Source organism: Pseudoliparis swirei, chromosome 7 (genome assembly GCF_029220125.1).
Source record: "Pseudoliparis swirei isolate HS2019 ecotype Mariana Trench chromosome 7, NWPU_hadal_v1, whole genome shotgun sequence".
Taxonomy (NCBI): Eukaryota; Metazoa; Chordata; class Actinopteri; order Perciformes; family Liparidae; genus Pseudoliparis; species Pseudoliparis swirei.
Genome location: NC_079394.1, coordinates 17,712,448 through 17,730,202, shown reverse-complemented (window position 1 = coordinate 17,730,202; position 17,755 = coordinate 17,712,448). Strand labels below are relative to the sequence as shown.

At 45.6% G+C, this 17,755-nt stretch overlaps 1 protein-coding gene across 1 annotated transcript; it reads left to right on the top strand.

Moving 5' to 3' along the window:
* The first annotated feature begins 654 nt into the window (after positions 1-654).
* Positions 655-10,290, top strand: suds3 (SDS3 homolog, SIN3A corepressor complex component). Its single transcript, XM_056419283.1, has 12 exons — positions 655-1,053; positions 2,602-2,671; positions 2,767-2,822; positions 3,304-3,375; positions 4,374-4,393; positions 4,496-4,652; positions 4,871-4,966; positions 5,095-5,156; positions 5,257-5,278; positions 7,775-7,898; positions 8,835-8,919; positions 9,543-10,290. The coding sequence occupies exons 1-12, from the start codon at positions 942-944 to the stop codon at positions 9,639-9,641; spliced, it is 975 nt and encodes a 324-aa protein (XP_056275258.1). The 5' UTR covers positions 655-941; the 3' UTR covers positions 9,642-10,290.
* The last annotated feature ends 7,465 nt before the right edge of the window (positions 10,291-17,755 follow it).

The following is a 17,755-nucleotide window of genomic DNA, read 5'->3' as shown; positions in this document are numbered from 1 at the left end:
CCTCTGGATCATGGGCTTCAGGTGCACCACTCTGATACACACTCATGGGACTCAAACTCGCAATGCCTGGTTTAAGAGGCCAGTGTCTTATCCATTAGGCCTCGGAGGCTCCATGTATATTGCCTCCTGAAAGTTGCACCTTTTATTTTTTATATGTCAAATGAAAGGCAAAAGTAAACTAAAATGTCTACAGTTCCAAAAAACTGAATGTATATAATTATATATCAAAAAGAAAAAAGCCATTTTCCTATTTGAAAAGCTCAATCTGTATCGGAGGGCTTTAGGCTTTCTCATGTAGTGTTGTTTTGTATAGTTTTTGTTTTATTGTGTCCCCAGGCCTCTCAAGAAAGCAGTATTAAGACTGGATTGTGAATTGTTATGTTGAAATCATGTATATTGAAACCGAATGTAAGCTATGGTTGTTGCAATTATGATATGTTGCATGAGTTATCTGTTACGGTTTTAGTAATCTTTGTATTTTATAAATGCAGCCTGCATTGTACAGACAGGACGCAGGAAAATACAAGATTGCTTAATTGGAAAAACTCTCGATTTCACAAACGACCACCCACCGACTTTCCTCTGGTGTTGAAAAACTAAATCGATAGCGAGAAAACCGGGAGCCAAAACAAAGAGACCCCACAACTCCTCATGTTCGGCAATATGCCTGATCAAATGTTTTACTGTATTTTGCAATGCACATAAGAACAACGAGCCGATTATTGACATGTATATATTTACTCCATGTTCCAATTCAAAAAATCTAATTGAATATATTTTCACACACTTTAAAAGTTATTATTATATACATTGTATACAGGCATAAAGTTCGGCAGCTTGTTAGTCGGGGGTCCTGGCAGTTGTAGGCGCTGTTCCAAGCAAGCTGCAAAACACAAATCGATTGTTAATTTTGTGTTTGTTTACATTTTCCAAGCGAACAAATGGCTACGACTTTGTTATCGCCCATGGTGGATTATTACAACGACGAAGAAGAACTGGACAGCGTGGAAGACGACGATGACCGAAGTTTCAGGGGAAGAGACTCGGAAGAAGGTAACGTTTAAACGAATTGAGCCAACAACAACAAAAAGCTCCCTGACAGTCTGGCTCCGTCTGTTCGAGGAACGGAAGCGCGCGATTATTTCGTAAATGTAGTTAATTTTAAACACCGCGTTTTGAAGCGATCTTCAGATTTACGCTCGACTTTAGAATTTTTTTTTTATTGTGCGCTTCCGAAACCCAAACTCTCGACTGCCTCCCCCTTTAAACTTGGCAGCTAACCGCCGTCACGCGCACTTAGCTCGCGAGCTACATAACAAGTTAGCTAACCCGACTACCGAAGACTCGAGTTTCTTGGACACGTTCCAGGAGCAGCAGGTGGCGTAAACTACCGTCACATAAACTCGCGGCTCCGCTGCAGATAGACAACTGAAGCCCAAACGCGGTTAACGATAATAACGCAAACAACGAAACATTTATATTCAAGCTAACTAAAAAGTTAGCTGGCAATTTATGAATACCGACGTTACGCGCGAGGCAGCATCACTGCGGAGCTTTTTTAACCACGTTGGCTTCACGTTATTGTGGAATACACTTTCTCGTCGACGTTATCTAATCTTTTAGGCACGTCACATTTTTTTAGAGCCAGCTTCGTGACGTTAGCCCCGAGCACTGACGGGTCGAGCTGTGTCCGCTGCCCTCGATGAGACGGCGAGCGGCGAGAGAGAGACACGGGAGACCCGACCAGAGGAGCGAAGCCAGGCGATGACAGCGCTGCAAGGTTAGCTAGCTTCTCTCGCCACATCGGACCCAGCCGGACTTGTGTACCACCCTCTCCTCCTCCTCCCCCCGGTGCACGTCTGCGGTTCCGTTGTGCTTTTTAAAAAAAAAAAGGGAAAAAAAGAATCGCCCTACTGTTTTAAACGGGCGAGCTAACTTTAAGCTAGCACGTGAATGCTAACCGAAAATGAAAGCTGCTGTGTCAGCTTTAACCCGGCCGGGGGCCTTGTCCTCCTCTCTTTCGCTTTCTCGTGTGTGTGTTTTAAAAGGAAAAGGTAACCGATGGTTAACAGGCGCTTTATAACAACTCGCCTCTCAAGTTGTGCCACATCACGCGAGCACAACCATGCTAGCTTCGTCCCGAGAGGGAGAGAGAGGGAGAGAGAGGTTGGGCTGACAGTACGAAGTTAGCCGGGCACCGGCTCAGGTTAATCTCACCATGCGGCAAAATGAGTGAATTATATCTCGATTCCTGTCTGATTTTGACATTCATCAGCATTAGCTTTTGTCGAGTTAAACTTTTCGTGTTTTTCTTCTGCTGCGAGAATTAATAATGCACGATCGTCCGTGGCGAGGTCTAACCGGTGGGCACCATTACCTGACAGGTGCCACGCACGTCCTTTGACTGGCACAGAGCTCTGCAGCCTATACTCGAATGCATTAAGGCTGAACAAAAATAACGATATGAACATCTCGTGGTACAGCGTGCATCTACCTTTTGGAATCTTTTTATAAAATCGGCTTTAGAGTTTAGTTGAGAAGTGCTTTTTGACTATTGAGTCATTTGTTGTCCTGCCGTGACATTTCATGACCTTTCTCCAGACACGGAAGATGCCAGTGAAACAGACCTTGCCAAGCACGATGAGGATGACTTTGTGGAAATCAAAGAGCAGTAAGTGCTTCAATCCTGGATCAGCTGTTTTTACCTTTTCATTAAGAACATATATGTTTTGAATGTGATATCAGCTCTGGTTTATGTCATTGCAGAATGTACCAAGACAAACTGGCCTCTCTGAAAAGACAGTTGCAGCAATTACAAGAAGGTAATCCATGGGATTTATTTATTTTCTTAAATCTGAAGTGTGTTGGGAATTTACTGCTACTCTTCCTTTAGCTGGATGGGATTTTAAGTGATCATTATAATTCCCTTTTCATTAGGGTTTTTCGTTTGAGTTAAGTTTAACTGATGACTAATGTTGGCTTGGCATTACATCAACAGGCCACTATTGATGTGACCGTTTCAGCTGTAGCTCTCATCTGCTCTTCTCTGAATAGTGAAGTCTGTTTCCTGATTCAAACTGTTTCTGTACAGGGAGTTGACGCGTAGATTTTGTGCTCTATACATATTGGCGACGCATTGAAAATAAACAACTCGCGTTAGAGTTCAATAACTTCTGAAGTTACCGGCTCTCACCCAACAAAAAAAACTAAGTCACAATAAGATAAATTCCACAAACCTCTAAAAGCTAAAGTCTTGATTCCATAGCTCTCAGTGTTGGGTTATAACAGGTGTGCTCTCTGCAGGTACGCTGCAGGAGTATCAGAAGAGGATGAAGAAGCTCGACCAGCAGTACAAAGAGAGACTCCGAAACGCCGGCAAGTATTTAATGAGGCAGAACTCTCTTTGCTTCTGGTGCATTCAGCACGCCACACACACCTGTGGAGTTCCTCCTGCTTTTGTTTGTTTGTTTGTTTTTGCCGGTGAAGAACTTTGGTGATAAACTGTGTGGTAAACACCGATCTGGGAGGTGGGAATAGGGGAAGAGACTTTCCCCAATGCCAGAGCTCATGGATAATCACATATTAGAGTTGGCCATGGAAGTATGTTCATAAACATGAGTTATAAACTGTAGGGAACGTGTTTGAGTGTTATTGCAGTACTAATGTACATATTGAGGTATGACTAGTCTTGGCGTGGCCTTTTAAAATTATTTTATTATAGACTCCAGTGTTTCCCCTAGGTTTACGTTCGGGCCGGAGCGGCAATGCGCAAACACGCCGGCATCGGAGCTCTGCGGCGCGCGAGACGGCGAGCCGAGAAGTGTTAACGCGACACGTAGAGACAGAAATGACATGCTGTTGTGTAGAGACGATCAATAACAGACGGCTGTTTAGTTTAATAAAAGAACAAAGACGTCTTTAAGAAAAGGAACCTTAAATTACTTCTGCTGTAATCTGACGCTACAGAGAAAATTACAGGGTGGCGGGCGGAGATCTCAGGGGGGCGGGCCGCCACCCTGGTAGAATGGTGAGGGAAACATTGGACTCACCCAAACCATCTTGTTTTAATAAATATTTGTTGACAGACCAAACAGTTAGTGAGCTCTAACAAGTCGATTTAACTAAAACCGATGTGACTGAACACAAGATGCGGGATCAGTGACGTTGCGTGGTGTCTACCAGACGTCCTCATTTAGTGAACTCACAGATCTAATCAGTTGTTCTCTCTCCTCCCTTCCAACCCGTCTCTTTTCCACCATTCTACCGCTTTAATTATGTTGGTTTCCATATAGTTGGTGACTCATCGGCTTCTTTGAGTGCGTGACAGAACTGTTTGCACTCGGTCAATATTAATGTGTTTGTTCCCTTCACAGATCTGTTCCTCCAACTAGAGGTTAGTCCATTTCTTCTGATACAGTTTCTATGGAGATGATTTATTTAATTTGTATGTTGCCGTTACAAGCTGAGCGTCTCTTTGTGTCCTCGTCTCCTGCAGACGGAGCAGGTGGAGAGGAACTACATCAAGGAGAAGAAGGCGGCGGTAAAAGAGTTCGACGATAAGAAGGTGGAGCTGAAGGAAAACCTGATTGCAGAGTTGGAGGAGAAGAAGAAGATGATCGAGAATGAAAAGTTAACGATGGAGCTGACGGGCGGTAAGAGATCATCAATCAGGGAAGAGAGAGTTCTCTCATGTTCTCTCTCGTTTTAATGATACGTTGTCTGATTGAAAATAGGACAGATTCACTCGTTCTTTAATTTTCTGTTTAGGGTGTTTGTTTTTCACAGACTACAAAGGTTTTGCTTTCTGAGAGCGTTGTGACACAGTTGTGTACGTTGTTGTTGATCTCATTTTGTTGTTTCTTGCGTACAGACTCGATGGAGGTCAAACCGATCATGACTCGGAAACTGAGGAGGCGGCCCAACGATCCGGTGCCAATACCAGACAAGCGGAGAAAACCTGCACCAGATATCCTTCACATCCACTTCTATTCAACATTACTCGTACTGGTAGAATATTCTCACGATAGATATGTTTGTTGACCTGGTGACACCTCCCCACCGTGTTGTGTTTAAGTCTTCCTTAACTCTTCACACCTCAGCTCAATTATTTGTTAACAGACGAACAGATAATGGATGATTTAAGAATACTTAATAAGGTACGTGCTGCTGAACGTCTCCATATCCTGCATGTCCCCCGCGGATTAGTATTCATGTTCCAATGATGTCTTCTAAAATGTTCACGCTCCTCTCTTGCAGCTTAAATCACCTAAACGGCCAGGTAAGTGAACGGCACCGTGTTTCTTCTGCAGTTTATCTCCTCTTGAAATGCACAATGACATAAATAGTAATGACCCTTTCTGCTGAGTCTGATGAAAACATGGCCACCACTCCCACTTCTGTTTCCTCAATATGAAGCTACAGCTGGTTAGTTTAGCTTAGCATAACGACTTGAAACGGGGTTAGCCTTGCTGGATCGGCTCGGTCCAGACTAGGGTTGGGTTCCGAGAACCGGTGCCAATGTGGCACCGGTTCCAATACAACCGGTGCCACCCGAACCGAAACGCAACGCACCTTTCGGTGCCTGAGCCGATCGAAATTGAAAAAGACTATTGTTTTGAACTTCTCTGGTGACTCCGCCCTGTCAGCAGGTTACGAGCCTCTCATTGAACTCTGACAGCGGAGGCTGCGCGGTGTGTGACTGCGTGAGCCCGAGCACATCAGCGTCAGGCTGGGCGCGATGGGGAGACCGTCACCGGTCCCCCTGAACACGTGGAGACCGATGATGACGAGCAGCCTGAACTCAGATTAGTACCGGAACGTTGATTGCAAGTCTTGCATTCATAAAAGTAGGCCAACAAATAATAAATTAGCCATTATAACCATGTTTAAGCTAGCTCGTAGCTAGCGCTAGCTACCAGCGTGACAGTCTGCTAGCAGATGTGTTGATGTCCAGCGGTCCCGGCTGTATACCCGATGTTACCGGGAATATAATGACGGAGGAATAAAGACCGTGGGGCGTCACTTAGTTTCAGTGTAACTCTCGCTGTCGGAAGCAAAACTTTATTTGTCACGTGTCATCTTCAGTCCCTCTGATTGGTTGTTCTCTTTGCCCATCAAAACAGTGACAGGATTAACCCTATAAAGTCTGCACATGACAATACATATATATATATATATACTAGGGCTGTCAATCGATTAAAAAAAATGTAACTTAATTAATCGCACATTTTGAAATTCATTAATCGCGATTAAAAGGTTTTTTTTCTGATAAAGACTAAATCTTCTAAATGAACGAGTAATCCCTTCAGACAGTGTGTATTTCAGACACTTGTTTAATTGTATTATTTTTTAAAGACAAAACCACACAGCTGTGTTTTCAAAGAGGCTCCTACCTATAAAGTGCCAGCGAGGTATTTAATATCGTGGATGATAAATTGTTTCTTCAGTGAAACATCAGATTAGTAAGAAAAGGTGTATATTGAGACCCCATTGGTCCTGTCATCTTGAACACTGAACAGCAGCAGAACCAGTGGCCTTGGTAACTGACAAATATGTCATGTTAACCCTCTGGAGGCTGGGCTCATTTTCTCGATTTTACAAAAAAATGTAAATTCACCTTTAAAAGGCTTTTGCATGTGACACATCCCAGTGTTTGCCCCACCATTCCATCAACATATATTCAGCATGTCATTCTGTCTCGACGTGTCGCGTTAACATTTCTCGGCTCGCCGTCTCGCACGCGGCAGAGCTCCATGCCGGCGTGTCTGCGCGCGCATCGGGGTGGAGAAGAAAAAAAAGTCACCTGCACCTTCCGCCCCGCGTCACCGACACGTCGCCCTCTGCTTCTCTGTGAATCGAGGAGCAGACGGGAGGAAGGAGGCGGCTTGACACTCAGAGGAGTGCAACAACTTCAACCCACACCGGAAGTAAACAAAGTTGCGTTAATTGCGCTAAAATATTTTAGTGCGTTAATCGCGGCCAAATTAATCTCATAGATTAACGCGTTAACGCTGACAGCCCTAATATATACACACATCATATAATGGAGAACATGTATTGTGTATGTTAACAGTCTGATATCCGTTGTTTGTCAGTGCTCCATGATAACGGCTTCTACAGGGAATATGGCCAAAGAGGCTTTTAATGTCCTCATTGTGCGTTTAAATAAAAAAAAGTATCGGTCCAGGCACCGTTTAGGCACCGGTATCGTTTTAAAAGTACCGGTTTAGCATCGGTATCGGAAAAAACCCAAACGATACCCATCCCTAGTCCAAACGTAAACGATGGATGGACTCGTTCTTGTCTGTAACTTCCACCGCGACCAGCGGAGGCTTCAGAGAATGAGGTCATCATATAATCCCCAAAATCACGAGCAACATGAGGTTTCTATACTAACGGCAGCTGGTTCATTAGTGAGCCGGCCTCTTTCTAGATCTCTAAAACTTGCCTCACGAAAGCACCACTTTAAACGTTTTGTTTATCAGTTGTGCTCATAATTATTTTTGGAAATGAATAATTTAGTCAAATACTGTCTTTTATTGTCATTAAAAGATCAAAACGACCTTTACATCGACTAATTGACTAAGAGGGGTCCCACGTGGTTCCAGTCTTTATGCTAAGCTAAGCTAACCAGCTGGTGGTTGTAGCTTCATGTGAAACGGGGTGGGGGGGGGTCGATCTTCTCATCGCTCAGCAATAAAGCGAATGAGCCTATTTTCCTCCGAAGTGCGCCATAAAATCATGAAACTATGTGTACATGTGTTCTGCTCCCCAGGGGTCTCGCCCTCTCCGGTGTCCCCCTCGTCCCCAGAGCACGTCCCCTCCGCCCCCATCGAGAGCCCCTCCCAGCGCTACGAGGCCCGCATCGAGGAGGGAAAGCTCTACTATGACAAGCGATGGTGAGTATTTGGCGTCACGCTAAAAAAGTGACGTTTATTTTGTTTAGCCCAATATCACAAATTAAGAATGTGCCTCAGAGGGCTTTACAATCTGTACACATAGACATCTCTGACCTTTGAACTTTTGACCTCACATCGGATCAGGAAAAACTCCCAAGAAATAGGAAAAACCCTTTCAAGGGGGGAAAAGGGGGAGAAGCCTTCAGGAGAGCGTCTCATCACTGCCCCCCCCCCCAACACACACACACACACACACACACACAGCTCGTGAGGCCACTAGATGGCCACGTTGCCATGTGTCTGGCGTTTGCTTTGGTCAAAGACACTTTGATGTGAGACGTTTTTTCTTCAGTAAAGAGATCTTCCTTCAGGAGCTTGAAGCCACAATAAAAATATATAAAAACCCATTCAGAGAGGCTGACGCAGAGACACAGAGACTTTAAGTCCTTGACCAGACGCCGCTCGGTGACCTTTATTTCTGCATCAGACTCGTGTGCACCGTGAGTCACGTGGAGCCATCACAGCGCTCTGTCGTGTGAGCCGCTGATGCAGGCGGGAGGAAGTTGAGCAGCGAGCTTGTGAATGCGCAATTTTCTTTTCAAGGCAACGTCTCCGGAAGCCTTCGGGGAGGCGGGCGCCATTGTCCCCCAGCGGGCCCTTAACGATCAGACGCTTTGGGTTGTCGGCCCGTCCCCCGGGCTGCTTCTGTCCTCTTGACACTTTTAGAGCCATTAAAGAAAAATAGAATAAATCCCCAGACCTTTTCTTTTGTTTACACTTTCCAGTCCCAATTATCTATTTAGTGGCGTCTCAGGAGGAGGCTGGTTGATTCAGCTTGTGTATAATGAACCTCTCTCCTCCCCCGTCTCATGCTTCTCACCTCGAGTGCCAAATTAATTCTGTTTTTGTTGGTGTTTCTGTGATTTACGCCGACAGGTACCACAAGAGCCAGGCCATCTATCTGGAGTCAAAGGACAACACAAAGATCAGCTGTGTAATCAGCTCAGTGGGGACCAACGAGGTGAGTTTGTGACTCCGGTTGCACATAGAACCGGGTGTTCTGCGTTAGTATATGGTCCTTTATTATCAATGGATCCCATGAATTGACCCCACTAACGTCGGTGAAGCCGGAGCTTGATGCATGTTACCGTCCCCATGAAAGACACAATGAGTGACATGTTCCTCCATCACATGAACACTCACACACTGTTCATGAAGAGTCCTCCTGCTGCTGTGTTTTCATCCACAGCTGGAAACGGGAAGTAGTCGCTCCTGTTTGAGCCTATTTGTCAGTTTGGTTATTCAAGAGGGATTTTTACAACAATAGCGCCAACGGGGGATACTAATGTTAAAAAAAGGAAAGTATCTGACCCCACTCCCCCCCCCCCCCCCCCCCCCAAAAAAAAGAGAGGGAAAACAAATTGTGTCTCTGGACTGTGATTGGCCTGTCCACTCCTCTGGAGCTGATGCTACTTTCATTATAAAATGAGAAGCTAGCTTAAGAGTAGCCGCCGTAGCGTTCTGTGTGGGTGGAAGGCCGCAGACGTGTTTCACCCTCGCTCAACACCACTGAGGAGGAAGGAGAGCAGATGACGGCTACTTTCTGGAAGACGTGTCTCTAAATGTCTCATCTCTGTTCTCCAGATTTGGGTGAGGAAGACGAGTGACAGTACGAAGATGAGGATCTACCTGGGGCAGCTGCAGAGGGGAGCGTTTGTCATCCGCCGGCGGTCGGCCGCGTGAAATCCCCCCTCTTCATTTATCCATCTGCTGATTCCCCCGCTTTGCCACGTCTCACACAGACCGTCTTGCTCTTCATCGTCAGCGCAGTCTTCCGTGGCCACGAATAAAATCTCTCTCCACAAATGATACCCAGTGAAAGTGGAACCGGCTGTTCTTCCCGGCGTTATTTGTCACTGTGTGGCTCGTGAAGGCAGCCGGCGGTCACCACGCTCTTCACTTTCACCTTTAACTTATTATTGTTCAACCGCCTCGCGTTGACCCACCGGAACAATCTGTCAACCTTTCAAAGTGTCTCTGCTGAGCGGGAAATGAAGCTGTAGCTGCTGCAGGTTTGGGATGATTCTCAGAAATCCCTCGACGAAAGAACTCGAGTGTCCGTAAACAAAGTTGTCGTTTTTTTCCAAACGATGCCTTCTTCGTCATCGGGAACCGGCGGCTCGATGCGCAGACGGCTCGATGCGCAGACGGCTCGATGCGCAGGCGGCTTGTCCTCAAAACACATATTTGAAAGTCCTCTGTATAAAACCCGACTTTTTATTTTGAAAAAACAGTGTAATTTCTTTTGCCGTTGTGAGATCCGACCTGACGAGTCGACTGATTTGTACCGTTACATTTTATTAAAATGTTTTCTGCATTTTATTAATTTGAATGGAAGACTCGTTGCTGTGAGATTTCTTACATACACACAAGTTGGCATTGAAGTCCTCATCGTAGTCGATAATGCTCGTGTTACGGGCTTATATTGCTGATTCGGTTCAAACGCTCAGCGAGTTTCTTGAGTTTTCTTGTTTTTCACTGACAATCATTCAAGATGGAAAGCTGTGGGCCAGAAAACCCAAAACCCTGAGCTGGGAGTCCAGCGGTAGTTACGACGACGGTTATTACAAGCATCACGTACGCGCTTGTTGAAGCATCGTTAAAATAGAAATATTACTCATAGCTGCTTTAAATGAGTAAACTTGAGTGTATAGAATGTGTCTTCAAAAGCTCTTCCACTGACATGACGTCGACCCTGATGGGGCGAAAAGCCACAGATGCTGTGGGGAACATGTATGATCATATATTTATGATAAAATCTCTAATAGTCATGTTAATAATAGGGTGAAGAAATGGATTTGAAGGGTATTTTGCCACTTCAGTGTTTATATCTGTTGGATTCAATGACCAGGATGTAATCAACCTGACTCATCTCACAGCCACACACACACCGCCCTCCACTTAGTAAACAGCTGCATTATTAGACATTCAGCTCAGGTCCCCCCCCCCCTCTCTTGTGTATCCTCTCGCTCTAGCCGGGTTCCACCTCGGCCCGCCTGCGAAGGTACTGTGTTGGGTCGAGGCCGTAATGAGAGACCCTGAGGCCCTAATGGTGGTCTACATCGGGGTTTGGAGGACGTGAGGTCCTTTACTGTGTCTAACTCGATGTGTTTCATCACTGCCGATCTTATTGGATCTGGAGTCAGAATATAGAATATACACTTTTATTAATCCCCAAGGGGAAATTAGTTCTCTGCATTTAACCCATCCTTAGTTATTAAGGAGCAGTGGGCTGCGGTGAAGCGCCCGGGAAGCAACTGGGGGTTCAGTGCCTTGCTCAAGGACACTTCGACTTGCAACTAATGGGGAGAGCGGGGATCGAACCCACAACCCTGCGGTTGCAGGACGGCCCTCTTACCCCACTGAGCTAAAGCCGCCCCGGGGGTGCGGGGACAGAGCGGCGGGCCCTCAAGAGCTGCACCGGCTCTCAAGTCCAGTTTTTTAATGATGTCGATCAACTTCCTTCACGGCCACGCCCCCTTCTCCACGGCCACGCCCCCTTCCAGTGATCCCATCTGGCTCCTCTGGCTTCCCGCTGCATGTCAGCGGTTCTCTGGTGGTCGTCAGTCGTCCTCGTGCTCCACGTCTGTGAAACAGCTGCTGACTCAATATGGTGAGAAAAGAAAGGGAAGCTTACGGCCCTCCGGCTGAGGGTTTAGGGTTCGGTGGTACGTCTCAGTGGAGCCGTTATATTCTTATTGCTTGTGTGCATTAAAAAAAAAGAAAAAAATATAAATTCACCCGGAGCGTCAATAAAAAAAACTTGCTATCTTCCACCAACCCGACTTCCTTCTTTCATCCTCTGTCCCTCACATCATGGAGCATTCCTCCACTGCATGGTAGCAGCAGGGGGTGTGGCCGCAGTGGGCGGAGACACCGCGATCTGGTGGAGCCGAGTGGCGTCCAGACTCCGGTGGTTCTGAGGAGAGAAAACCTGTGTGTGTGTGTGTGTGTCATTCTACCCCTCTATCTCTCTCATTTTACTCCTCTCTCTAATTCTACCCATCCCTAATTCTACCCCTCCCTCCCTCATTCTACCCATCTCTCTCGTGTGTGTGTGTGTCTCTGCCCCCCTGCTGGCTCAAAGAGGTCTTAATGGTGATGCTCTCCTTTAGCGTCTATGTTAGGCATTTCTTTGCACGTCTTCTCCGTCACAGTGTGATGCGGCGCTAACTCGGCAGAGTCGGCACGATTTAATTTTCTCTCACAAGGCGCCGCCCAATCACACGATGTCAAAGCAGACAACACCTGGTCTTAATCCACTGTTAATGTCGTGTCATGTCTACTCAAATCTGACCTTAAAGGGATTTTGAGGTATTTTAACACACAACATACTGTCTACATACATGTGATTAACCAGACTGCCTTGCTTTAGGGTTCTACTCTTAGTTTCCCAACGAGGGGACGGGGCCTCTGGGGCGTGGCCCCTGGGGCTTCATTAGTTTAAAGACTTATTTGCTGTATTTGATACGGGACGGAGAACATTCATAAACACATTTCTGTAAATGTGCCAGAGTCTAAAAACAGAGCGACGAAGAGTTGAGCGAGAGAGTTCATGACCTTCATGACCTTCATAACCGCACGACAGAGGACGTGTGTGCGACAGCGTTTGTGCGTTCTGCTTTGATTAACTGACGTGGTGACGCGTCTCCACGCATCGCTCCTCAGGTCGAGAGCCACTGGAGACAACCATGACCTTGGCTTGTTGTTCAAGGTGAGAGCATCTTGTGGAGAATCCTCTCGCTCCTTAGAGCCGCTGGGGGGAACAGGCCACTGCAGGGAAGGAGCGCGCCGGTATACCACGAGGGGATTATGGGAAGCAGGGGTGTCCAGTGTGTGTGTGTGGGGGGGGGGGGTTCAGGTGATGGGAATTCTGGGAAAAGGGGTCACGACAGGGCAGGAAGGGATTATGAGCCGGACTCTCGTGTTGCTTCATGAGGGTTTCGTTCACTCTGGCCTTCAAATGACATCCTTTCTAAATAAATGATTTTCACTTTTTTTTTTACAAATCAAACACGTGTAAATAAAAAATGTGAAACATGTTATTCCCCTCGTTTCCATTCTTTATGCGAAGCTGACGTAGCATGCGTATAGTTCCAATATGAGAAGAGGTCTCCGTCCTCCTCGTGAAGCACAACGTGTCCAGATGTTTAACATCTTATCTGATGAGAAGACACAACATGATGAGTCAGAGACGTCCAGCGAAACGACGACGAGCTGCTGCCAAGATGTCTGTCCTGATTCGACAGAAGAAGAATCCTCAACCGCCTGAGACTCAACATGAAGAACGTGATGAATGAATCGCTGAGGGAGATTCAACATGTCTCTCTCTCTCTCTCTTGCTGTTAATGCCCCCAGTGCATCGATTACACACTGCTTATTCATGACCTCTGATCAATAATTTCCACTCAGCGGAGAGTGAAACAAAAAGTCGCTACTGAAATGAGCTCAATGAATTTGACACCTGATTTTAAAACCTGCCAAAGTGTTTATAAAATGGTGATCAATGAACAGGGTTCATCCACATGGTGATCAATGAACAGGGTTCATCCACATGACCAATGAACAGGGTTCATACACATGGTGACCAATGAACAGGGTTCATCCACATGAACAATGAACAGGGTTCATCCACATGGTGACCAATGAACAGGGTTCATCCACATGGTGACCAATGAACAGGGTTCATCCACATGACCAATGAACAGGGTTCATCCACATGACCAATGAACAGGGTTCATCCACATGGTGACCAATGAACAGGGTTCATCCACATGACCAATGAACAGGGTTCATCCACATGACCAATGAACAGGGTTCATCCACATGACCAATGAACAGGGTTCATCCACATGACCAATGAACAGGGTTCATCCACATGACCAATGAACAGGGTTCATCCACATGACCAATGAACAGGGTTCATCCACATGACCAATGAACAGGGTTCATCCACATGGTGACCAATGAACAGGGTTCATACACATGACCAATGAACAGGTTCATCCACATGACCAATGAACAGGGTTCATCCACATGGTGACCAATGAACAGGGTTCATACACATGACCAATGAACAGGGTTCATACACATGGTGACCAATGAACAGGGTTCATCCACATGGTGACCAATGAACAGGGTTCATACACATGACCAATGAACAGGGTTCATACACATGACCAATGAACAGGGTTCATCCACATGGTGACCAATGAACAGGGTTCATACACATGACCAATGAACAGGGTTCATCCACATAGTGACCAATGAACATGGTTCATACACATGGTGACCAATGAACAGGGTTCATCCACATGGTGACCAATGAACAGGGTTCATACACATGACCAATGAACAGGGTTCATACACATGGTGACCAATGAACAGGGTTCATCCACATGGTGACCAATGAACAGGGTTCATACACATGACCAATGAACAGGGTTCATACACATGACCAATGAACAGGGTTCATCCACATAGTGACCAATGAACATGGTTCATACACATGGTGACCAATGAACAGGGTTCATCCACATGGTGACCAATGAACAGGGTTCATACACATGACCAATGAACAGGGTTCATACACATGGTGACCAATGAACAGGGTTCATCCACATGGTGACCAATGAACAGGGTTCATACACATGGTGACCAATGAACAGGGTTCATACACATGACCAATGAACAGGGTTCATACACATGACCAATGAACAGGGTTCATCCACATGACCAATGAACAGGGTTCATCCACATGACCAATGAACAGGGTTCATACACATGACCAATGAACATGGTTCATCCACATGGTGACCAATGAACAGGGTTCATCCACATGGTGACCAATGAACAGGGTTCATACACATGACCAATGAACAGGGTTCATCCACATGGTGACCAATGAACATGGTTCATCCACATGATGACCAATGAACAGGGTTCATCCACATGGTGACCAATGAACATGGTTCATCCACATGGTGACCAATGAACAGGGTTCATACACATGGTGACCAATGAACAGGGTTCATCCACATGGTGACCAATGAACAGGGTTCATACACATGGTGACCAATGAACAGGCCTGGACATAACCATTTTAAAATTTGAGCCCTGAGAGACACGCCCTGCTTCCTGAGATTGAAGCTGATGAAAAGAGGATAGCTCGGCTTCCATTAGCTTTATTTGAGCTGAGTGCAAAGATTACTCCCAATTAGAGTTTCCTAAACAACACGCCGGCTATGCATGGTAATATTATTTTGTCTCTCAGCACACACATTCCCACCCACTGCGTTTGCACTTGTCAGTAAATTGTTTTGCCTCTCTCGGCCTTTCAGAGGCAACATCTGAGCAGCTACTTCCTGTTGAGGAAGGCAATTTAGTTTCTTACTTTCTGTGTTGTTGCACCGAGCAGGAAGAAAAGAAAAAACAGAATAAAATACAAGATGTTTAGATGTGATGTGTTTAGGTTCCTTTCTTGTTTGACACTTTGCTTCAGTTAGCGAGCACACGGTTGTTATTTAGTTTATTAACTTGTCCCAGTTAGCTGACGCCTGAGCGGCCGCTAATCTTATGGAGTCCACAGAAAGGACAACTTATAAAACATGTAAAACATAGAAAAATGTAAGATATGTAAACATGTAAAACATAGAAACATGTAAAACATAGAAACATGTAAAATATGTAAACATGTAAAACATAGAAACATGTAAAACATAGAAACATGTAAAACATAGAAACATGTAAAACATACAAACATGTAAAACATATAAAACATACAAACATCTAAGACATGTAAAACATAGAAACATGTAAACATGACATGAAACAAACAGTGAATAAAACAAATGAAGTGGAGGACTAGGATGTTTATATTGTGCAGTAATTTATACAAATAAAGATCAAATGGTTACAAAAGGGATGCAACATGTCTAGTAATTCATGTGAAGCCGGAGGTGTGGCTTTAATAGTGTTTAAATGACATCATCACCTGTGTGAGATGTGATGAGGTCGTACATTCCATCACTTTCACATGAGTAATACGGTCTGAGGAGGTTGGTTCTTGGGGTTTATATCAGGAGACCTGGACGAGCTCCTTGTGTGAGGCTCATGTCTGTTTCATGAATATTGAAACTGATTGGATAAATATTCAGGTGTCTGGTTAAATATGACCTTTCTGACAATGAGAAGGCTGTAGTGAAGTTTAATATTTATCGTTGTTGTTGTTATGTTATGCGACGGAGATGAGAAGCAGCGTGACGTCTCTGGCAGCCGGCGTGCGGCCGCGTCCCCGTGGAAACCACGACATCTGTTTCCATCAGGTCCGATCATACAGACCTCAGGATGCATCCACTTGAGCTCAGGCGGCGGCACGTGATGACGACTTCACGTCCCGTCTGCCAACGCTTTTGAGTAATGGCGAAAGAAAAACGTCCAATTCACCGGAGAGTTAAACGCAAATCACGTAACTTACAAGCGAGCGGAGCTTAATCTGAGGTTCCTCTTGAGGATGTTTGGGATCCAGCCCTCAAGTTGTGTGTGAGGAGTTCACAGGAAAGGCAACGCTGACATATCACTCTGTTGGTTTAGCAGCTTCTATTTATTCAACACGATTACAGCATCATGCGTCAGGAGCTAAGAAATAAGAAATAAGAGCGTAACTAGGCTCAGTAGGTCTGTCACACTTTGGATTTAGGGGCAGTGTATTGCCGGTGACTGTAACTATGACCATAACGGTCACCACAACAGATGACCGTAACTATGACCGTAACAGATGACCGCAACAGATGACCGTAACAGGTGACCGTAACTGTGAATGCAACGGTGACCGTAACTGTGACCGTAACAGGTGACCGTAACTGTCACAGTAACTGTGACCATAACTATGACCGTAACTGTGAATGTAACGGTGACCGTAACTGTGACCGTAACAGGTGACCGTAACTGTGAATGTAACGGTGACCGTAACTGTGACCGTAACAGGTGACCGTAACTCTCACAGTAACTGTGACCATAACTGTGACTGTAACAGGTGACCGTAACTGTGACCGTAACAGGTGACCGTAACTGTGAATGTAACGGTGACCGTAACTGTGACCGTAACAGGTGACCGTAACTGTGAATGTAACGGTGACCGTAACTGTGACCGTAACAGGTGACCGTAACTCTCACAGTAACTGTGACCATAACTGTGACTGTAACAGGTGACCGTAACTGTGACCGTAACAGGTGACCGTAACTGTGACCGTAACAGGTGACCGTAACAGGTGACCGTAACTGTGACCGTAACAGGTGACCGTAACGGTGACCGTAACTGTGACCGTAACAGGTGACCGTAATGGTGACCGTAACAGGTGACCGTAATGGTGACCGTAACTGTGACCGTAACAGGTGACCGTAACTGTGACCGTAACAAGTGACCGTAACTGTGACCGTAGCTGTGACCGTAAACATCTAATGCTGCCTTATTTCATTACATGAGAGGAAATATCTTGTCCCGTTTGATGAGGACATTGAGAACTCTGGAGACCCTCTGCTGGCCATGAGAGACGAAAACTTGAGGAATACACGATGAGTCCTTTTCTTATCTGGCGCCTGGATAGAAACGTGCCGCAACCTTTTCTCACGCCTCTTATGACCCGTTTAGAGATATATATATATATATTTAATAAAAGTAAAATGTCGTTGAACTGCGGAATAAAGAGCCGAGACGTGGACGCAGACCTTTTGATGACGTCGACTGTCAAACGAATTTCAAGATAAACCAAACTGCATCGCCCGCATGAGGACCGCAT

Bases quoted from the DNA above. Each gene is read 5' to 3' on its own strand.
- suds3 (XM_056419283.1), top strand. From the start codon at position 942: ATGGCTACGACTTTGTTATCGCCCATGGTGGATTATTACAACGACGAA. The intron at 4,394-4,495 runs GTTAGTCCATTT...CGTCTCCTGCAG, and splicing joins ATCTGTTCCTCCAACTAGAG to ACGGAGCAGGTGGAGAGGAA. The intron at 8,920-9,542 runs GTGAGTTTGTGA...TCTGTTCTCCAG, and splicing joins GCTCAGTGGGGACCAACGAG to ATTTGGGTGAGGAAGACGAG.